The sequence below is a fragment of the Monomorium pharaonis genome, chromosome 4, assembly GCF_013373865.1.
Source record: "Monomorium pharaonis isolate MP-MQ-018 chromosome 4, ASM1337386v2, whole genome shotgun sequence".
NCBI lineage: Eukaryota > Metazoa > Arthropoda > Insecta > Hymenoptera > Formicidae > Monomorium > Monomorium pharaonis.
In genome coordinates, this window is record NC_050470.1 from 25,821,049 (window position 1) to 25,843,439 (window position 22,391).

Genomic DNA, 22,391 nt, shown 5'->3' on the forward strand with positions numbered 1-22,391 from the left:
CTAAGTAACACAGGCGATATTTACTAGCAATTCCAATGTCTCATCTCTTAATAATAAAGTTCAATCTTTATTATAAATTCAAAAGAGGGGATAACTAGATATTAGTCTGTTAATATCAGTTTATTGATATAAGACATTTGCTATTAATATTTGTTCACCTATTCGAGAGAGAGAGAGAGAGAGGCTGAATTAAACTTTCTTTTATTATTATTCTACTGCTATTCATTTATAGCCTGCAAATAAAACTCGTATTGCAGCTGAGTTATTGACATATCTGCATTATTTAATTCCGTCAATGGAGTTACGTGCTACGGAAAAAGGTTTTATATGAGGATAAACTTGATAGTATATCGCATGCAAAATAAATGAGTGAGGTGGTGAGATAATTCTGCATATGAAAGACATTTCGCAATTTTCCCGTCGCTGAACTATTTTAATTTTAATTTGAACGTAATTAAAGGCGGTGCTTCGGCTTGACTTGAAGGCACGACGTTTTAATCTCGTGGTTTGATTACACGAAGCAAACGTTTCTATAAAATAAATAACACGACCGTCGTACTTGCGGCGGACCTTCGCGCGGCTGTTTTATTATGCATTCGGGCGTATTTACATGCCCTATTCATAACTAAAAAATCTTAGAGGAGAGGAACGAACGATTCATAATTCAGCTCGTCCCTGAGGCGTTGGGGGCTCCAAAATCATCCGTCCTCTCTCATTTGAACCTCTCGCCAATCAGACGATCCTCCGTCGCATAAGAATTCGTTGCCCGATAACTAATTTACATCCGATTCTGCGTAGCCAAACGCCACGGGAGGGAGGGGACCGGGGAGTTGTCTAAATAAAATATTCTTCGTCGAAAACTCCGGCGTTCTTCTCGATCCCGACGACCTTTCTCCCCGAGTTCAATGACACCGACGCTCCCCGGGGACGCACGAATATAAAAATTGTAAATCGCTGAATATGGACGGACTTGTGTGCATCCGGCGGGAATAATCCCGCATTACTGTCGGCCTCGGAAACTTCCGTCCCGGTCATCGTGAGTTATGCGTCTAGGAGGACTGGGGGTGGGCGGGGGCATAACCGATGAAGCATCTCTACCGGGTTCTTCATTAATGGTAATGATCGCGCGGTCCTGATGGTCCACGGAAGAGCTTGCGAGAGAGAGAAAACGTCGCGATTTGTATTCAGAACGCGGGATACGGCGAAAGCCAAGAATCATGGAGAGACGGGGGAAGGGGGGAGCGGACCGGCGGAATCGCGAAATAAACCCCTTCGCGGCGGCGGCGCGGGGAGAGCGACGCGACGCGACGCGACGGTGCGGCATAACGCGAGAGGAAAGAAGAAACGCACAACACACACACGCGCTCCAGTTCGACTTCCGACAATAAAAGAGAGTTAAGACCATGGCATCGTGAGCCAATGCGGCGGACCAATCTAAGCGTTGTTTTAGCAATCCAGCACCTAAACTGATCCCACAAGAGTCGTAATCAGGAGAGGAAGCAGAGGGAGATAGAACGTTTGCCGGTTCCGCTAAGTGTTTTTGGCCAAACATACACGTTTACCTGGCCAACACCAATCAAAACAATCAAACAGTAACAATGTTACTGTTTCGACGCGAGATGCGAATCCCAGCATTGCTACTGTGAAAACATTACGAATAAAAGCATCACGGAGTCTCGCCATTATTACGCATAAATAGAAATTATTATATTATACAAAGAGAAATTATATTTCTCATACTGAATAAATAATCGGTACACCGAACATTTTGGCTTCTTAATTTCTGAAAGCAAAAAGCTGAAATCATGAACTTTATGTGCCAATCGTACTAACTAAGCACTCTCGTAACAACCTTAAAATGTAATCTACACTTCAAAATATTTTCGTTAAGCACATTAAGGAAGGAGTATTCATCACGTTTGTCACCAAAAGATATGGCAGTGCATCTTCGATTCCGCGAAGAAGGTACCTATGAAAATACTTGAGTTGCAGTAATTGCGAAATCTTCCACAAATGATTATTATTGTAATTTAGGTAGAATAAATCTTTCGTTTATTCGTCAAGCGGATTCACTTTGTGTCTCTGTTCTACATCCCGAATCCTGAATTCCCGATGCACCGTCCGAGAATCGGGAAAGTCGATCTGTTCCGTCGCTTCGTATAATCAAGGGAGATTGGGAAAGGATTATTTCTACAACACACTGTATTCTACCAACAAGCAGAACAAACCGCTAGATAGTATTTGCTTGCTATTTGCAAAACATGTACCTACATAATCCGAGCGAATCATTCATTCAATAATAGCAAATTCAATTAATTTTAATGGCATAATTGACGGCTGGCGCAATTGCAAATTGGTCGAATAATACGCTTCTTTCTTTTGTCTAATTTTGTGCTTAATCGCTTATGTATGCTCTTTCTCGGTGGATCATGTTCCCGAGTTATTGTGAGAGATAGTCTGCATTTGCACGTTACATATAAATGTGTGTGCCTGTTTGTATTTACAGAAACGCTTTAGTTTTTATAAAATTTACCAGTTTTACATTTTAAACTTATAATAATGGAGGCAATCTTTTGTTATTATTTCATCCTTCGGAATTCACAATTAAAAATATACCTTAGTTTTTAAATAAGTTTTTAAAACTGAATTCTTGTCTTTTTATTAGCAATATGCAAACATAAAAATAAATTATAAGTTAGTAACTGTAAAATCATTATACAAAAATAAATGTTTTAATATTAAATATAACAAAAATTTATAATAATACTTAAATCAATTATTTTATCAACATACGTATAATAATGTTATCTTCTTTAGTGTTGTAAAATAAGTCCATCAATGACCGATATCCGTTTATATATAATTTATACGTTAATATATATTTTATATATATTTTATATATTGACCCGCAATTTTAATTTAATTTTTTAATTTAATTATTTAATATATACAGTGTAAGATAGAAAGATGCTTAGTTAATACATAAACACATTACGCGAGCAGTCAAATTAAAGGTATAAATTTAAATCAAAGAAAAAAAGAGATGCGATTAATAGTTGACCTGTTTAAGTTTTTGTTTAAATAATATAATTTTCTAGTAATGGATGTAATAATAAAAAAAGATAAAACCATATAAAAAAATTAGCATCATTTAAGTATGATAAATTTCTGCAGAGCAAAATTATTTTCATTTTATTGCCATTGCAACTGTCTCGCTAAGATAATTATTGATGAACTTTGCAGGATTCACGTATATTTTATCGATAGTTTGTTTGATAGTCGTAGATTGAAAAACAGATTGAATGTTATTAACAACGACCAACAACTATTAGATGTGAAATGTACACGTAAAATTCTTCTCGCATTGCCTTAAAAAAATGTTAACAAGAGAGTCAAAAAGTATCTAAAATTATTTTAAATATAAAATATATGTATAGCAAAATTCCATTATATTTATTATAGATAATCGTGTTGGTAATTTAAAAACATTTTCTGAAAGTTTATTTATAAGCCCAACTTTTTATTTTTTAATTCATTACATATAAAAAATTGAAATTATGATCGCATATTACATGTGATTATAAATGATATTCACTAAAAAAAATTATTTTGTTTGTAGGCTTACTACATTTTAGAGAAAGTTTATTATTATTGTTTAATATTACTTATTATATGTATGGCATATTTTTAAGTGATTAAAAAAATTTAACGTATTTGATATATAAAAATTTATTATAGATTTCTTTATGCTTGGCGACACATCGTTGTGCCTGCTATTTCTACAAGAAGTTCCGCGTATTTTTAGAGAACGCAGTCCGAAATGCGCGAGCGTGATGTGCAAACCGCGACTTTATTTTCGGTGAAAATCCATGGTGCGGAATAGCATTCGATCAGCTTAAAAAAAGCGTGTATCTGTATTGTGTGGATTTTCAAGGCCACAGAGAAAGCTTTCCGGGGCCATTGTATTGTGCCGCGTTTTCGGAATTTTGTGAAACTCAGACTCACGCTCTCTGATTCACTCAACGATGAAGAGTCACGCGCAGCCACAGAGGCAGCGCCTGGTCATCGTTTCACTAGTCCATGCCCTCTCGTGGGATTAGTCAAATCCAAAAATAATACCGCACAACGCATCGCAATGCAAATGAACACGGCGATGTAAATCGGACCTTTTAAGATCCCCTGAAGTTTAAGATCCAGTGTCTGGCGTAATAACAGGATTGTGCTGCCGAGCACAGATAATGCCTAGAATTATTAGGGAAATAGATACAATTGAGAGGAAATAGATACAATTACAAGCGCAGAGAGTACAAACACAACGGTCTTTTAAAGAACGATGTTTATTCAACGCCTTGAAGATCTCAACCAACTATTAATATGCTCCATCGTAAAAGTAAAGAAAAATTGTGACGGCTTCTAATGTATATATATATATATATATATATATATATATATGTACAGTAAGCTGTGAGGCTGTGAATTGGGATTCAAAAATAATGTTGCGTCAGCATCTTTCGTAATACCGGAAATTAGTAGATCGTTAAATATAATCGATAAATAATAAATGGAGCAACGAATAAGTCACCCCCAATAACTCCTAATAATTATTTTGATAATTCATTTAATGATTATTAATGCATTACTACGCTTCCAAGACGAGCCTGATCAAACGTGTACATTCTCTGTAAAATATTCATCGTTTTCCACCCATACTTTTCCATTAGTTCAAATATTTTAGATGCAGGCGTTGTTAAAATACAGGAACGAAAACTATGCTGCGCGCGGAATCGCATATCACTTTCAATCGAAAACATTTCAACGTCGACTAAAGCCCGAGGCAGCCGCACAATGGTATTTTTTTCACGAGGCTGTGCATTAAAAAAGCGCACACGTTAGCCCGTATTTCCTCTGTTTTGATTTTGGCCCCGGTGGCGCGCGGTGTGCAAAGTGGACTTGAAAATAACCCCGTGAGGAGAGAGAGAGAGAGAGAGAGAGAGAAAGATAGGGGGAGAGAGATCACTCGATCTATTAATAGTTTACCGACGTGAGTATCTTTGTCGCCGGTTCGGCATCGACTACGCGCGATTCGGCCCGCAAAATCCGCCGATACAGTCCGCGCGCGTGCACGCGCGTGTGTGTGTCGACGCCCGAAGACGTGTCGGCCGCGATGCAGCAGCTGACACCTCCGCCCGCTGGTGAACGAGTCTCGACGTGGATGAATTAGGAGCTGCCAGTTGGATACGAAGGAACGAAGCTAGGTGAGGAGAGGAAGAGGGCCTCCCACGGAAAGTGTCTATCTGCGGCGGACATGGCCGTCGTCGCGGGACTCCCCGATCGCCCCGTCGAGATTTTTGGCGTTCGCGTATAGCAGAAACTGGAAGAAACTTAAAACCGCGGGTTTCGGGTGAATCTAAATAAAGAACTATGCAGCGCGACGGCTGAGGCGGGGCGCGGTGCCTCGGGACACGTGAGAGAGTGAGTAAGAATGGTACACCAAGCCGCATACAGCAACGAGACGAGCGCATCCCTCAATGGCGTACCGAACGACGACAGCAAAGGAGGAACGTCCGGAGTTGTCGCGGCAGACGCAGTGATAGCGCGTGGTGTTGTCGATGGTGCTGAGACGACTTCCCTGACACGCGGCGGCAACGGCGGTGGCGGAAGTGGCAGCGGCAGATTCTCCCTGTTCAGGTGGTTCAAGCGAAATCGCGATTCAACCGTGGAGAAACGACGGCGAACGAGCGCGAGGCCGGACGACGATGGCGTCGTCCGACGACGTAGCAGCATCTACTCCAGCGTGGAGAGCGTAGACACCTTTTACAGCACCACCACGGTCCGCAGTTTCGCGTTTCACACGGGAACCCTGGACCGTTGTAACGTGCTATCTCTGGACATACTTAAGCAAGCGGCCGAGGTTGGTCCGTTCGCCGCCGGAGCCTCGAAGGCGTATCTAGGCAACAAAGAGAACAACGCAGCGCCGGCCGTCGCCTGTACGTTACCAATTAACATACACTCCAGGAGACAAGATATCACCACCAGATACTCGCTGCAACCATCGACGGCCTTCAGCTCGTGTGGAAATTTCCTGACAGCCGAAAAGAACTTGTTGGATTCGTCGAGAAGACTCGATGAGAGCGCAAGTGCCAGTTATAATAGGTCCGTGCGACGACGGGTCCACGTGAAAGGAAAACGGAGAGCACCCAACCCTCCTGGCGCGGCCGTGAAGGTCGTGGAGGTCAATGTACGCGAGACGCCGGCGAGGAACAGCAATAGACGCAAACGACGGGCGCCGCGACCTCCTGAAAAAGCGACCGCGGAGCAGTCAAAGCTCGTCACCGATGGCGGTAGCATGGAGATAGAAGAGCGGAAGAATGACGAAGGACAGTCGATCAGCAACGATACACTAATTCTTCAAGACGGTATGCTGCTGTCAAAGAAGGAGATTTGCGGCAGTCCAAAGACCGCGAAGAAAAACAACGCTAGCGACGCGGGAGCGTCCAGTGTGACAGTCCTTCAGGAAAGAGCGCAAAGTCCCATTGGTACCCTGAACACGGCCATGCCTCGACCTTGGTATAAACGCAGCGTCTTCGATTCTCGCGACTCCGGATCGTCCAAGAGAGGTGCCTTTCGCAGTCCTGCGACGACGTCTGCCGAAATGAAGGAGGAGTGCATTGGCAATATAAGTTTTTCTCCGAGTTATTCCATTGACGCTTCGCTCTCAAGGTTTTTCCATCGCGGTGAACGGCAGAGCGATGATAGAAAGCGACAGGAAGCCAAACGAAAGTCCGGCCTGTCCATCCTGACGAACATCAGCGAGTTGGACAAAGAAGCGGCGGCGATCGTTCAGGAAGAGCAGGCACGAGCACGGGCGTCGATGTTACTAAAGGCTTCAAAATTTGCTGATGAGTTTGAAAGAAGGGACGACGTTAACGAAGAACTCGTTCAGGATATAGTCACCTCGGCGATCGAGAATTCATCGCCTAGACGAGGCACGCGCGCCTTAATCTCAAAATTCAATGCCATCAGCAATATCACTAAGGTCACGGTCAACGCCAATTTCTTCGCTAAAAAAGACCAGTCAGGTTATAAGCTTGATCGCGATACGACAAGAAACAGCAGATTCGAACAAATCGGAGATTGGAGGAATCAAAGATTCTCGGTCCAACAAGATCTCGGTCAAAGTGTCCGCGTTGATAAAGACATCTCTAAGTACTTTTTGCCACAGCAAAAATCATCGAGAAATAGAACTGAATCGCATGCGGATGTAAAATCAGTAGATCTCAAAATTACCTCTAGCAAGGAGCAGAGTGATCAGCTGATGAAGGACGCATCTACTAGAATATCTTTATTACAAAATCAACTTGCTGCAAATCGTGCGAATGAGTCTTTAACTACTCAGAAGGATGTTATATTTCCGGAAGAAAAAATTAGACCGCAACAGAAAATCGTCAAAGAAATGAAAGGCAAAGAATCACCGAGATTAAGTGAAACAAGAAGAAAATTTCTACTTTCTCGTGCTCGTAATTTAGCTGAAAGTACGGAAAATGCGTTAAGTCCCCTCAGAGAAAAGACGGAGGGCGTGCAGAAGGAATTTTCGGACGTTTTCGACGAGATTGATCGACAGCTACGCTGTAAACAGTTCAAACGCATCGAACGAAGACCAGTGGCCGAATCTGACGGTATCAGAGGCAAAATTCCAGAGGATGAAGCTGTATCAAGCAAAGTGGCCAAAGTGCTCGATATTTTGGTGGAAGCTGAGAAAGATGGTAAAACGAGATCCATGATACAGCCAGAAAGATCGATGCAAGATAAGAGAATGTCACGTTTGATGGACTCAGACCAGAAGGCAAAGTTATCCAGCAAGACAAAATTAACCGCTCTCAATACTGTCGAGAACCCAATTACTGCGGATTTGAAGGAGATGCTGAAGGAGATGAAGCACTCGTTACCGAAACGACCCAAGCAGTTGAAGAAGACTGTGTCAAACGACGGCGACGTTCTCGAAAAGGTTGAGAAGCGCTCACCCGTACCTACGAACAAGATCTCCTACATTGCCTCCGTCACGGCGACAACGTCGTCGAATGATTACGAGACAGATAAGCAAAAGGTATCCTCGTCAGCGCAAACTAGTGGAAACATCCGTAGATTAAATCAGCCTTCTACTTCCGCCGAGCAACCGTTTACATCGGGATGGAAACACGAGAACGTGCTCTACAGAACTTCTGGCAAGGGTTCGGTCCTTGGGAAGAATACTTTCCAACTGATACGACCACGCGATTTCGCCGAGATAGAAGCTATGAAGACCACGAAGGAGGTGTACAAGGAAAACACTTATGCCAATGTGATGGAACCGTCGCTGTACGCCAATACTCACGTTCCACCCGTATCGCCGAAGCAACGATCGGATCCGACGACGTCTAAGGACATTTCGCAAAGTAATCATCCTGAAGAGCAGCCCAATATTGCAAACAAGAGTAAAATCATGTCGAACGATGATGAACTTGCAAATGAAGGTAATATAGCAAATTACATTCTCTAAAACGGCAGTCTGATGGCAAACTGTTTGGAGCAATATTTCTGTTTCGATTATTCATTATAAATGAATAATTCTTTAAAAATTTGTTAAACAGTCAACTGTTTTCAATCATTAATTATCTTGGTGTAATATTTTTTATTATAGAAAGCTTGGCGATGTGATTATTTTTGCAGACGATAATTCATCAGCGAGGAACATGAATACTCTGGCCATAAATCGATTACTTAGAAAGCTGGAAGGGGCCATCGCGTCGGGCCATCATCAACAAGCGGCGGGATTAGCGAAGGAATTGGCAAGGCTCAAAATCCATTGTTCCGTGATACGACAGCGTTCGGCGGCGCGTTTGAAGGATCAGTCGATTAAAGTCAATATGTATATCGAAGACAAACTCGCTCACCAAGGACCCATACCGCTTCAGGTAAGTAACCGATACTGATGGTTGCTCGATGTGCAAACAAAACGTTTCATGGACCGGGCTGTGATAACAGCTGCCGACGAGAATGACGGTAGCCGAGCTGAAGACAAAGATACATACGGAGTTTGAAATACCCACGAACGTGCAGCGATGGATCATTGGGAAAAACTTGGCTGATCACGATGAGGCTACTCTCGAAGAGTTGCACGCAGTGGATGGTTCACCGGTGTTTCTATATCTTGTAGCACCCGGTAATTTGATTTATTCAATTGAATTCTTATTTAGATTAAGCAGAAACCGATTCCTTTTTTTTTTTATTTCAGTCTATTCTTTGTTCTAAAAAAAAAAACGATGGAAATTTATTTCAAATGTATATTCTATCATATATTAATAATTAATTATTATACAAAATATTTTATATTCTCTTTTCAGTTATAAATAATAACGCATTCTAATTTTGTAGAATTGCATGTCGATAATGCAGCACAAGCGAATAAACCAGAGCCAGCGGAGGAAATTTCTGAGGAATTGCCACAAGAACAATCAATGGAGGAAGTTTTGCAAATCGAAGAAACGCAAGAAACTAAGGAAACAGATGAAATAATACCGGCAACAAGCAAGAATCAGGTAACAAATATGCATCGACTTTCACATAAAACAAAGCTGGGATTTAGTTACACATTTCGAACCAATTTCATTGTCGATGCCTATACTGTTCTTTTGCCACTCGTATTTTACAATTAGTAACGAGTCGCCGGATGCTTTTAAACAAAACGCGTGATATTTTATTTTAAGAGCGTTCCTAATATACAAAAAAATTATAATTCCCCTAAATGACGATATTTTACATTTATATTTACATTTATATTATATTAACTGTTTGTCCTTCCTTTGGTTTTCGCTTTTTCATAAATATAGATCTCTTAACATTAACAATAAAAGATAATTAATAATAAAAAATTTACAATTATTTTTGAATTATTAAAAAAAGTTCTAATGAGATATTTAATATTGTCATTTATGGGGATTATAGTTTTATCGTATATTAAAAACGCTCCTGAAACGAAGTGTCACTTGTCTTGTTTAAAGTATCCGGCGACTCGTTACTAAGATACGAATGGCAAGAAGCGACGATAGGTATCGGCAACAAAATTATTATACAATAAAAGCTCTGCAATAAAAGATTAATTTTATTTATTAAGGCTACAGCTTTCCACTTCGCGTTTCGAAATGTTTGATCAATTAAATGCTTTGAAGCGTAAATTTCTTTGTTCTAATTAATCGAACATTTTCGAGTATTCATACTAATACTAAGTGATTTAAATAAACGCCAATCGCTTTGTTCATCTTTATTTATTTACTGGCTAGTTGCATAAACAAAAGGTTTCTTTGCGTTGTTTGAAATCTCCCCAAAATTTTGCATTCAAAACAATATATAAAAATATATTCGAATTATGGAGAGAAAAAAGCGAAGAAGCTGAATAGAAAAAGTGCAAACAACGCGACTGTCTTAAAGACGAAGATATGTAATGTACATTTTAATGTGCTTGTGCAACAATAGCAAGAAGCGACGGAGACAGACATGTCGGAAAATGTCAAGATAGGACGATACGAGGAACTGATATCATTGGAGAACTGGGACGTTATTCCGAATTCCGAGCCAATCGAGTGCCCAATATGTTTCGTTACATATGGCCCGCGCGAAGGTGTAATTCTGAGGGATTGTTTACACATGTTCTGCAGGTAGAACCCTTTAATCTGCTTCACATCCCAGCTTTAATTACTGCTTAATCCATTAAGTACAGGGACCAATTCAGTTGCCGTATCGTGCTTCTGCATATGTATTTTCCCTGTACAGATATAATGCAGATATAATTCAGGTCTACAATAGATCGCTTTCGCTCACACCTGCTCGCCTATGTCGATTCTAATTTATCCTAGTGAAATGCATTTAGTTGACCCGAGCGTTTAGATATATATATATATACATTACGTATTAAATCACGATGCATCACAGGTATATTTATCTGCTCTATAATACGTTGATTCATATACATTACTAATGCGACAATTACGCTACTGCGAAACACGCTGCGAATGCACGATCATAAACACGAATGTTTAGATTCTGTGCAGTGAACTTTACAAAAACGTGCAATGATCCAGTTACGTTGTTCACTTGTTTATTTATTAACCAAAAAAACATGCATTTTATTTCTACGTATAACAAATTTTCGTTGTATATTTATAGACCGTGTATCGCTAATACGATCGCGTACTGCGAAGAAGCGGAGGTAAAATGTCCATACAGAGACCCTGACTATACGTGTGAATCGACCCTTCAAGAACGCGAGATCAAGGCGGTGAGCTTTTGTTTAAGATTATTCAACTTAAGTTTTAATAAAGTTTGCGATGATCCTATTATTGTTTACGCCTAGCTCGTTGAGCCAGAAGTTTATCAGCAACACCTCGCGAAATCGATCGCACAAGCGGAGAACAACGCCGGAAACAACGCTTTCCACTGCAAGACACCGGACTGCCCTGGATGGTGCATTTACGATGACGATGTGAATAATTTCTTATGTCCTGTATGTGGAGCCAATAATTGTCTTACTTGTCAGGTGAGCGTTACTCATATTGAAAAATAAAAAACTGAAAACACAACTGGACCAAGGCCAGTATTCATATTCTGATTTTAAAACCATCTCAAGTAACGTTTTAAGATCCTAATACGGCTCTGTAATTGATTGATGATATCTTAAGACAATACTTAAAATGATAAATGTAAAAACTCGACTATAAATATCGGTCGAAGTTATACACTTTAATTTCCGGTAAATGAGAGTTAAATAAAAGAAAGATGCAAAATTTATACTTGGTTTAAACTTCTTTTCAAACTGAATTCAGTCTATTTATATATTTTCAACGCTTCAATGATCAATGCATGTGCGATATATAATAGAAATAAAAATAAATACTAATTCATGTACGCGAAATCGATAATAAAATAAGTTTGCATAATAAAATTCTACATTTTATTTTCAGCATTAAAAACAATATATAAATATATAAAAATATCTGGTATAATATGAAATGACAAGCTATTTTAATCAAAATGCATATGTTCACTCTCAAATGTGCAACGGGAAGTCTTTATACTATCTTTTTATATTTCCATAAATACAATCGCTCAATTTTAATTGAGATTGGATAAAATATCAATAACGCTTTTATTAAAATTGATATATTTAATTGAGAAAATATTAAAAAATGTTATTTATCTCCCTTTTTTTCTCATAACATATTGCAGTATAAATTTACGTATTCAGTAATGTTTGTAAGAATCGGATAAAATCGATTCATAAAGATTACCGAAAACCAAAGATTTTCAAAATAATGAAGAGCGTAAACTCTAATTTCAAAGGTCGTTCATGCTGGGAAGAATTGCAAACAATATCAACAAGAATTGCAACTTTCAAAAGAGACTGACCAGGAATCTAGAAGGACAGCAGCAATGCTCAAGGAGATGGTAGATAGAGGAGAGGCACTTGCGTGTCCCACGTGTGCCGTTGTTCTTATGAAGAAATGGGGTTGCGATTGGCTGGTTTGTTCTATGTGTAAAACAGAGATATGTTGGGTAACCAGAGGACCACGTTGGGGTCCGGGAGTAAGTATTAATTTATTTTCTACAATTTATTAGGATCACTGAGAACTTATATGGGCTTTAATGAGCGTAAACTTGTTAATAATTAACATCGTTAGAAGTCTACGATCTTGTTGATCGTGTTGCTTGTCGCAGGGTAAAGGAGATACATCCGGTGGCTGCAAATGCGGTGAAAACGGAATCAAGTGTCATCCCCGTTGCAATTACTGCCACTAAAGAATTACAATTGCCACGGCATGTGGCAATGAGAAAATGTGAAGTTTACGATGAAATGTTCTAGAAAAGTGCTTTTGTACCATTCATATTGATACATAAAATGATTCATCCGATGCGACGTACAAAGATCTTTTTTTACGTGCGTTTAGTACAAGCGGACCCTGATAAATCGGCATGCAATAGAAATTATATGTTTGCTCAATGATTATAATCTTATCGCGGCACCGTCCTTGATAGGATTGAAAGTGAGATTCTAATAAAAAGAGAAACACACCTAACTTTGTACCAATGCTTCTTATTCTTATCGCAAATACAAAGAATGTAGGGAAATAAATCATATTTTACTTAAAGCTTTCGATAAATTTAAGATGTATAATAAATTATCGATACAAGCAATTTTTGCAATTATACAGGCACCGATTCTCCGTTCTCGTCAGAAGTTTTTTCATTTGTACCAATCTGTTTTAATCGAGCAATTAATGTGGATTGATGATGCGTGAGCTGCTGATTTAAGTTGTTACCGCCTGCATTTTGTAACACCTGAACAAGTTGAACTCGCGAGGATGTAAGATCCATTTTGCCATATCTCAAAAAATTTTCTTTATTCAGTACACGTCCCTCTAGTATACCCGCTATAAAAAAAACAGATTTACTATCACTTTCACTACTTTAATACTTTTCAGTTATCATTTTAGTGCGAGGTTACTTACCCAATAAAATAACTTGTGGGAATTTTCTAACAATTTTTTCGAAGGCAACGACATTTACATCATAACCAAATATAATGGAGAATTGAGACTCATACAACAGCAATGTTGCAGCGTAAGGTGAATCCGTCAATGCTAATGTCATAATTTTTTTACTGTATCGTTTATAATACATATTTGCCCTTCTTAATGGAACTGCGAGTTCAAACTCGTCTTCTGCTGTCATAGAATTTTGATGGCAAATGGCAACCATTTTGGAATTGTCAAACCAATTGCGGACTTCACGTGCAATAATTCTTTGGTAGGGATTATATTCCTCCTGCTCCGTTTTCGCCTTTACTGCTTTTCTGCATAATTCCTCTAATTTTTTGCCTTCATTTGGGAACGGATAAAAAGGCGTCAGAAATTCGTTTAGCAATGCCCTCCGGTAATACGGTGCTCTAGGTTTTTGTATATTAATTTTTCCTCGAAAACGTTTCTGTTGGTAAAGGATTGTGTTTGGAGTAATCTGTAATGCTGAAACATATAATAGAAAATATCGTTAAATTATAGTAAAACAATAATATAAAAAACGAAAGTCGGTTAAATAATTATACCTACCATCGTAACTTTTGTGACTCGTTTACAACATTTACTCTCAATTGACGTTTTGTTAAAAAATTCAAGATTCTATAGGTACATGTTAAATTTAGAAAATATATTTTGGAAATTTGAATTTGATTTTAGCAGCAGAATATAATTCCTCCTTTGGAATTATTAATTATCTAATTTCGAATAAACTACATGTATAACATTTATATTGTATTAAGTACATGATCCGTCAGTTAAAGACAAGTACAAAATCATATATGTACAAAATTAATTACTTTCTTTTAATGATATAAGGCACTTTGGAACAGATTGTATATATATATAGATAAAATATATATATTTATATATATGCAAAAAAATGTGTATATATTTGCAGATGCGCGTTAATGTGAATGTGTATATATATATATATATTTACTTATGCAAAATATCTGCACTTATTTTGCTTATATTGTCTTTGTTTTTATTTATGCGATATAACTGATTCTTCCACTGCAGTAATTACTAGTTTCGTGCCTTGCTTCTATACTATCTCCAAAATTAAGCGATTTCCTATTCCTATTCAATCGAAGTATCGACCGAAGGCCGTTCTTCTTCCGCTTATATCGGTCATCCAATGCCGAATTGAGAGAAGCCTGCTTTACGTCCCCGCGACTGTTCGAAAAACCCTCTCGCTCGTCTTTGATATTATTGCTACTCGTAACCTCACTGCGAACATCGTCTACGAGCCAGTGCTTCTTCGGCTGCGAAAGAAACTTATTATTGCAGCCGGGTATAGTATACATATATTCTGATTGAGCAACATCAACAGACTTCTCGTAATGTTTTACATTATTGTCGGCACTTGTATTGCCAGCTAAGACCCCTTTACTCGCGTGTTTTTCAAAGTTGTTCGACTTGCCGCTCCTCTTCGAATAATCTCCTAAGTTGCTCGAGTGATTGCTCGTTTGGCTGATCGTCGACTTCTGATTGACTTGTTCCGCGTTCTTATTTTCTCTACCTTCGCGCAACTTTTTGTTTCTCTTGTAAGTGTCCGTGTTTTTCGCGTCCAGCGCGGCGTGTCGTTTCTCGGACATGCTCTGTCTGCCGAGAGCATCGCGAGAAAACTTATTCGACGAAGAATTCAGCTCCTCCAAGGATAACTGACTATCGTAGGTGGGATCTCCGGAATATTGGCTGTCCTTATCCTCGGCATTTCGTTTAGTGTCGTTTCCTTGAGAGCTATCGTTAGATTCCTCCAGCAATACCGATTCAACTCGATCATCACGCGATCCTATAATTTTTTTCACGTTATTGATAGGCTCTATCCATGTCTTATTCGTGGCTAGACAGTAACTTTCGTTTCTCAAGCTACTCTTGCTATATTGCTCCGTTAGCCTATCAATAACAGGATTCCACGGCGAGGCTGTTACGCATGACAACAGTCCCCCGTTGTCCAATACGTCGGTCTGCGAATTCAAAGTGTTTTTTTCCTTGACTATGCCATTATCATTCATCTTCGCGGAATCCGATATGTATATACTGCTGACGGATTCCGGTTTACGATGAGACTGTAAATTATCTACGGTACTCTTCTCACTCGCAGCGTCGTACGACGACACCCTCCTAGCTATTATAAGATTAATCACACCGGTTACTGAGCTATCCGTGTTGAGCATCGCCCTCCTTAGGGTCTCCATCGCGTCGGCGTTGGACAACCCCAGCAGGGAGATTCCGTTAACTCTGAGCAACTGATCGTTGGTCCGCAAGCGGCCGTCCCTGGACGCCGCGCCCCCGTGGATAACACTCTTTATGAAGATACCCAGGTCCATGTTGGTGTTGTCGTCGGAACTGTTTGTCTTGCCCTTAACGCTGACGCCTAGACCGGCTTTCTCGGAATCGTGCACCGGTATATCCAGATTCATTATCACGCGATTCTTCCGCGGAGACAAGACGACGTCATCCGAGGCCGCTTTACCCGACTTGTACGTGCACTTCTCGTAAGCAGCACTATGAGCGCTCACAGCCTTCTCGTGCACATTGTCATTCTTCTTCGTCGGCGATCTATTTAGTGTGTTCCAGTACTTGGAATTGTCCGTTGCTACTTCGGCGACCGGGGGCGCGGACGTCGCTAGACTACCCTGAGAATGTTCCGGAATGTTCGAGGAGATCTCTTCCTGGCGCGACACGACCATCCTCACCTTGCCACCGGCGGGAATACTTCGAAGCAACGCCACGACTTCCGACTGGCTTTTGCCAGTCATCTCCTTATTGTTCACCTCCAGCAACCTGTCGCCTGGTCTCAACCTGCCGTCCTCTACCGCGGCACCTTTCGGCAGGATATTCTTAATGTATATGGGACAGTGTCCTCCGGCGGGATTGTCGCGCGTGGTAACGCTGAAGCCCAAGCCGTTGCTTCCCTTCACCAGTTCTATCTCTATCATCCGTCCGATCTTCCTGGTGTTGGCGGTCTGCAGAAGATTATAGTTGCTGCACTGAAGTCTCTTGACACTCTCGTCGCCCTCGGTCTTCTCTGAGCTCCCGCTGGTGTTTCCGTGGCTCTTATGCAGAGACTTCTCGCTCCTCGCCCGCTTTTTATGCTTGACAACGGAGATCTGTAAACAGGGATCGTTCATGCATGCTCGAAAGATTTCTTGTACCTTAGGAAACGGTATGTGCAACAGGTTATGACCGTTGATCTTTATAATATTGTCGTGCAGGTCGATCTGCCCGTCCCTGGCGATGCGACCGTTCGGCTCGATACCCTCGACCCTGAGCCCCTGATCGTTGCCGAGCAGGTCGTAGCATGGCACCACGTGGAGCCCCAGTGGCCCTGCCTCGTTCTTTATCACTATCTCTCGCACCTCCCGATTGTCAGACTCTACAATGTTACTACCGAATTCGTACGAAGCCTTAGAATCTTGACCTAAAGGTTCCCTACGCCTGGACTCCCTGGGTAGGGATTGAGCGGAATACGTGGTGAGGGATGGCTCCCTCGTGGAAAGCGCGTGCATCGACAGACGCTTCGCGCTTTCTCTCTTAATACTGCTAGACACTGAGGAATGGATATCGATTGGATAAACCTGCCGGTTGTCCTCCTTGCCGTCTCGATGAAAGAAGTCGGGACTGTTGGTGCCAACCGAGCTCGCGCCATCCCCGCCAACGTGACTGGCGGGGTCGGAGCTGGCGAAGTGAGCGACAATCTGTTCCCTGTCGTCGGCCACGTCGCACAGTCTGTCGTCCGGATCGAGCAAGCCGCCCCCCGTCAGGGAGGACAGGCTGTTGATCGTCAGGGAGTTGTCATTCTTGCCGGTGGCCTTCCTGTATCGTAGAATGGCCTCGTGCATCAGATCCTTGACCAGCAAGGTTCCGTCGCCGCACGGGACCACCACCCTGACATTGTCGAAGCACACGGTTACCTTCATGCTGCTCGCCCCGATTTCATATTATACCAGAAGAGATAAGCGCGCGCGCGGACGGTATACCAAAAGAACTTACGACGATGACGACGTCCGCCGCCGAAGAAGCGCGCACGTGCTCCGGAATGTAGCGTGTGCGTCTGTGTGTGTGAGAGTGTATGGTAAGTGTGTGTATGTGTGTATGTGTGAATGTGTGAGTGTGTGTCTATCGCGACAGAATCAATCGCGTGAGTAACGCGATTATCGCGCGTCACTCCGGTCGCACCTCTCCATATCTCGAGGAATATGATTCACGATGTGTACGCGACGCGTACGTCGGCACGCTGTCGCGATCCTTCGCGAACGGGGAACGGAGTTCTCCCAGCTTCCACAGAGCCGAAGTTGCCAGGACACAACGGGCACGGCGAGAAAGAGAGGGAGTGCGCGAACCCGTGAGCGCGAGATAAAAATCGCGACGAGACAACCGTGAGGTAGAAGGCGGACGTGTACGTCCCGAACTTATTATCGCGACATCAGGTATGCGGAATAGACGCACTCCTCGCCATTACGACATTTTGTTTTCCGCCGTTCCGTCGTTCGCGCTCGCACGCGGAACGGCGGAATCGGACAAAATGGCGGCGCACGCGGACCGCCGCATCGCTCACACTACTCTACCTACTCGGAACCTCTGCGTGCGGAGTCCCTCGATTCTCGCGACATATGATTGTGTACGCTGAAGATTGATTTACGTTATACGTACCTTTTCTTAGACACTGCGCCATTCCCGAAGACTATGTCCACTCAGTCGTGTCGTGTTAATAAAAACAGTATGAAACTCGTTTCCCCGCAAGCTATCGCGACATCATTTACATAGTACAGACTACGCAGAAATGGTTCTAGTCCGCCGTTTCTTGTTCAGGTTATATCAGCTAAGGCGCATTCACAATGAGCAGCATAAACGAGTCGTTTCAATTTTATCCACTTTATACAGGAGCACGTGTCTAATGACAAAAGCAACTAAATTAATCGATGCTAGAAACAGGGACCTCAGTTTTGAGAATTTTGTCACAGAGTCCAAGGCTGTGGAGAGAAAAAAAGAACTAAAGGCAATCATTGGCTACGCTCAAAAAAACACAACAGTCGCTAATTGGTCTACATTTAGAGATCTAACAGTAAAGATTAATAATCGATCACTAATCACTGTGTTCTCTATTCATATTAAAGAATTATTGAGCATTCATTGAGTTCTTCATATAATTGATTCTTGCCTTTAGCTCTTTTTCCTCTCCACAGCCGTACGGCTCCATGACAAAAATCTTTAACCGAGATCTTTGTTGAAAATTGCTCCAAAAATTTTAATTACAAAACAAAAATTTTTATACTTTCTATGTTAAGTCTGACTCACTATAACGGTTTTATAAGTGTTCTTTAGAAAATGGTTCAGATTTGTCGCCAATAATAGAATGTAAATCGGATTTAAAAAAATAAAGCAAAGAGAAAGCTCTCTGACGCTATCGCATCACGTATATAAACCTACATACATAAACGTTCGCACGTATCATAAACACCAGTGATGATGATTCAGCCATTCAGGACTCGGGACGACGAGCTCGAGGATTGCCAGACTGCTGCGCGCGTAAATTCGAAATATCACCAATATTACATGACCCCTGTGTCCTAAGAAAATAGAAAAATGTTATATAAAATTACTAAATTTTTATTGTAAGTTTAAGAAACAATGTTTTAAAGAAAGAAACAATCTTTTTGTAGAAAATTTAATACATTTAAAATTTATAAACATAAAATTCTATTTATTATTAGAAATATCGTTACAGACATCTGAATTTATCTTTGCTTTCTAACGCCAATCATCTTGTGTAAATCTCGTTTTGCCTTTTCTGACCTTTGGCTTTTTAGCGGTTTTACTCTTATTGTTTTTTTAATGCTCCTTTCTTCTTTTTACTACCACTCGTTGCAAACTGCTTTATCCTGCAACACGTAAATATCGCGTTATTGTTACATCGCCCATAATGTAATGTAGCTAGATTAAATTTGTGTTAGTAAAAATTTAGGACAAGAGCACAGACTTCTGCATAATGCATAACGTATAAAAGAATTAACCAATCAGAGGTTTTTATTTTTAGCCTGGGGAGTGAAATAGACGACTCTCATTGATTGATTCTCTTATGCGTCATGCACTACACGTTATGCAAAAGTTTATGTTGTGGTCCTTACTCTGCAACCTCCATCGAATAATCATCGCGTAGAATCTTCGTGCTATTCTTCAAAACATTATCCACGAGACCTTGGTTCCAACGTTTTTCTTCAGTATTTAATGGAGCTGCATTTCTTTTCCTTTTTATTCCTGACACTTCTTTGGCAATTCCTCTTGTTTCCTTTTCTTTCGACAATCTATAAAAATTTTATGTCATATAGTCTCGTTAAAAGCAAAAATTTTATAGTAATTAAGTATTCGAAGAGTGTACCTGGATTGAAATTTTCTGAAGCAGCGGTCGACACGTTATAGTTAAAGCTTTGGAAAGCTGTTGAGAATTCAGGAAGTGTTCTCTGGCAACAGTGAGTAAATGATTTTCGATAATTTGACCTTTTTCGCTCTGGTTATATTTCGAAGTCTTTGCAATTCGTGCATTTTTTTAAATTGTCTTTCCTGCTTAACTGTTTTGGCTTTAGTAAACGAATCGTGAGTCGATCATAATTGTTCTTGGTTTCTACCAACCATTCTTTCTGTTCCTGTGTTTTTGCTCATTTGTAACCATATGGAATCCATTTCTAAAAAAAAAAAATTAGAAATCAAGTAAACTGAAAAATTTATTGTGAGCCTTTTCATTCATTAAACCATTAATTTATTAATGATTTAATTTTATATACACACATAAAATAAGTGAGATATTAAAAAACTCCATGTAAGAGCAACAGACTTGTATGACATTTCATAAGTTTTAACTCGCATATTCCATGTACATAGATTTTCAAATTTTGTAATCTTTAGGGAGTCACCGAGGAATTATTTAGAGTGGTGACATGTAGGAACTGATTACAGTTCTACTTGTTTCCATTACTACTGTTATATAATAGAAGTTTCTGTAAAAACAAATCTTACCTTTAATTCCTTGTCCCATTTTAGTTTGGACCTTCCTTTCTTTTTCATTTGTATTTCCTTTCTCTTTGGCAAATTGCTTGGCACTTTGTTAAAGGTTTAGGTTTTGGAATAACCCATGAACGAGACAATATGTATGTAGGTTTTGACAATAAAGACTATTACAACTTCGTCCACTCATTCAATTGGCAGATTTTATTAACAACTGCACATTGTCTCTCGTTAGGTTTTTTAAGTATAAATCTGGTTGTGACCTGCAAGTACAACAAACATTGTAAATATTAATTTAATTCTTCGAAAAGTTTTCTTGCAGAGAAAAGAATCTTTTCTTACAAAGAGTTCACAGACATGCATACACACAGGGATAAAAACGCATCTTGGCACAAAGTTACAAGATATTGTATATCATTTAAAAAAAGACGAAATACGCGCAACTTCGTGAAAACTGAGAAGGCGTTTTTCTCTAGTCATCTTCCAGAATCAACTTCACAAGATCCATCGCGAGCGTCACACGTGTCCTCTCTCACCGCGAATTTGAGGTTATGTCAGGTTATGTTAATTGATTATCGTGTCAAACTGTCAAGTGTCAACTTCCACCGCGCGACATCGTTATCTAATAAATCGCTTATTAACCACTAGATGGACAGTCACAATTGTGAAATTCAGTTTAATATTTCTCAAAAGTACTATTTTATCTATTTTTACCATATATACAGGCATCGAGAGTTCTTAACTTGTACAAGTAATATTCAAGTAATATTCGAATACACATATGAGAGAAAGTAGAAGTCGTAAACAAGGTGCAAATTACATGGGAGCGAAACTGAAGAGAATTGTTAGAGCCCAAGTGGCTTTTCATTCTTTCTTGAAGAATGAAAGATCCCTCTCTATTTTTTTTATCAAACATTTATAAAACTAATTTTCCACAAAAATCAAATAATTTTTTGAATTTAATTTTTATAAATTATTTTATAATTATACCAACCAAACGCGATTATTTTCTTATAATGAAATTACTATATAAAATTAATAAAACAGCATTTTTAAAAAACTTATTGAATTGAATTTCAAAAGAAACCTGACTATAATGGCAAATAAGCGATTACTACATAATATATGCGTGATTGGATCGTAGAGCCTATATGATACTTAATTAATACATGAATAATGTAGCGATCGTTCAACAACGTAAAAGCTAGGTGGTTGTTTGTCCTTCATACCGAAAGACCATGGTTCAAATCTGATCAGAATCTTTAAAAAAATGTCGGATATTATATTGATATATATATTAGTTGCTCTCGGAAGGCAATAGCAATTAAACCACTGCAGAGTACATATTAATTAATTGCTACAAGAAATTGTTCCTAATGATGAACAATGTATCCTTATATATGATATGTGTATAATGTATTAAATGAATGAAATAAATATACGTATAATGTAATTACGTTGTTATGACTTTTATCAGAGAGGAACCTGAGACTCCTGAGAGCAGTCATCGCGTTGTTTTAAGATGTTTTCATCCATCAACACCTCTATGTGCACAAAATGTGCACATTGAACTATGTAATCAAATATCTATGAATCCTGTAGATAATGTGCATGACTTTTTGGATCTCTTCTATGCTATGTCCACGTTTATTTGGTTCTGTTTCATACTATACCCGCAAATTTTACATTTATATGCATTCATATTTTAACTCTGTTTTATGCAAATGTGCATAATCGTGTTCTATAAATGTGCAATACCACATATACATGATATAAATT

The 22,391-nt window shown here is 39.8% G+C and overlaps 3 protein-coding genes across 5 annotated transcripts; 1 reads left to right on the plus strand and 2 right to left on the minus strand.

Moving 5' to 3' along the window:
• The first annotated feature begins 4,464 nt into the window (after positions 1 to 4,464).
• On the plus strand, positions 4,465 to 12,950 carry LOC105830206. The gene is made up of 9 exons (XM_012669391.3): positions 4,465 to 8,510; positions 8,707 to 8,951; positions 9,022 to 9,199; positions 9,412 to 9,575; positions 10,510 to 10,691; positions 11,200 to 11,311; positions 11,387 to 11,569; positions 12,373 to 12,615; positions 12,748 to 12,950. Exons 1-9 carry the CDS (start codon positions 5,483 to 5,485, stop codon positions 12,826 to 12,828), a joined length of 4,416 nt encoding a protein of 1,471 aa, XP_012524845.2. The 5' UTR covers positions 4,465 to 5,482; the 3' UTR covers positions 12,829 to 12,950.
• Positions 12,951 to 13,103: 153 nt separating this feature from the next.
• Positions 13,104 to 22,145, minus strand: LOC105830208 (39S ribosomal protein L10, mitochondrial). Of its 3 annotated transcripts, none has more exons than XM_028189011.2 (8): positions 22,070 to 22,145; positions 20,625 to 20,875; positions 19,990 to 20,293; positions 19,739 to 19,915; positions 19,045 to 19,492; positions 18,264 to 18,504; positions 13,539 to 14,051; positions 13,104 to 13,460 (listed from the first exon to the last, which is right to left on the minus strand). In XM_028189011.2, the coding sequence occupies exons 6-8, from the start codon at positions 18,283 to 18,285 to the stop codon at positions 13,234 to 13,236; spliced, it is 762 nt and encodes a 253-aa protein (XP_028044812.1). In that variant the 5' UTR covers positions 18,286 to 18,504; positions 19,045 to 19,492; positions 19,739 to 19,915; positions 19,990 to 20,293; positions 20,625 to 20,875; positions 22,070 to 22,145; the 3' UTR covers positions 13,104 to 13,233. The 3 variants fall into 3 exon arrangements, with proteins under 3 accessions (XP_028044812.1, XP_028044811.1, XP_028044810.1); XM_028189010.2 differs by lacking the exon at positions 22,070 to 22,145 and adding an exon at positions 20,982 to 21,304; XM_028189009.2 differs by lacking the exon at positions 22,070 to 22,145 and adding an exon at positions 20,955 to 21,304.
• Positions 14,203 to 17,597, minus strand: LOC105830207 (partitioning defective 3 homolog). The gene has a single exon (XM_012669392.3). It carries the CDS (start codon positions 17,528 to 17,530, stop codon positions 14,594 to 14,596), a length of 2,937 nt encoding a protein of 978 aa, XP_012524846.1. The 5' UTR covers positions 17,531 to 17,597; the 3' UTR covers positions 14,203 to 14,593.
• Positions 22,146 to 22,391: the final 246 nt, after the last annotated feature.

What these genes read in the sequence shown, in the direction of transcription:
- LOC105830206 (XM_012669391.3), top strand. Translation starts at nt 5,483, where the DNA reads ATGGTACACCAAGCCGCATACAGCAACGAGACGAGCGCATCCCTCAAT. An exon ending in TCTATATCTTGTAGCACCCG is followed by an intron (nt 9,200 to 9,411) that starts GTAATTTGATTT and finishes CTAATTTTGTAG; the next exon opens with AATTGCATGTCGATAATGCA. An exon ending in CGGCAACAAGCAAGAATCAG is followed by an intron (nt 9,576 to 10,509) that starts GTAACAAATATG and finishes GTGCAACAATAG; the next exon opens with CAAGAAGCGACGGAGACAGA.
- LOC105830207 (XM_012669392.3), bottom strand. Translation starts at nt 17,530, where the DNA reads ATGAAGGTAACCGTGTGCTTCGACAATGTCAGGGTGGTGGTCCCGTGC.
- LOC105830208 (XM_028189011.2), bottom strand. Translation starts at nt 18,285, where the DNA reads ATGGCGCAGTGTCTAAGAAAAG. An exon ending in GGCGCAGTGTCTAAGAAAAG is followed by an intron (nt 14,052 to 18,263) that starts GTACGTATAACG and finishes TATATGTTTCAG; the next exon opens with CATTACAGATTACTCCAAAC. An exon ending in CCCACAAGTTATTTTATTGG is followed by an intron (nt 13,461 to 13,538) that starts GTAAGTAACCTC and finishes TTTTTTTTATAG; the next exon opens with CGGGTATACTAGAGGGACGT.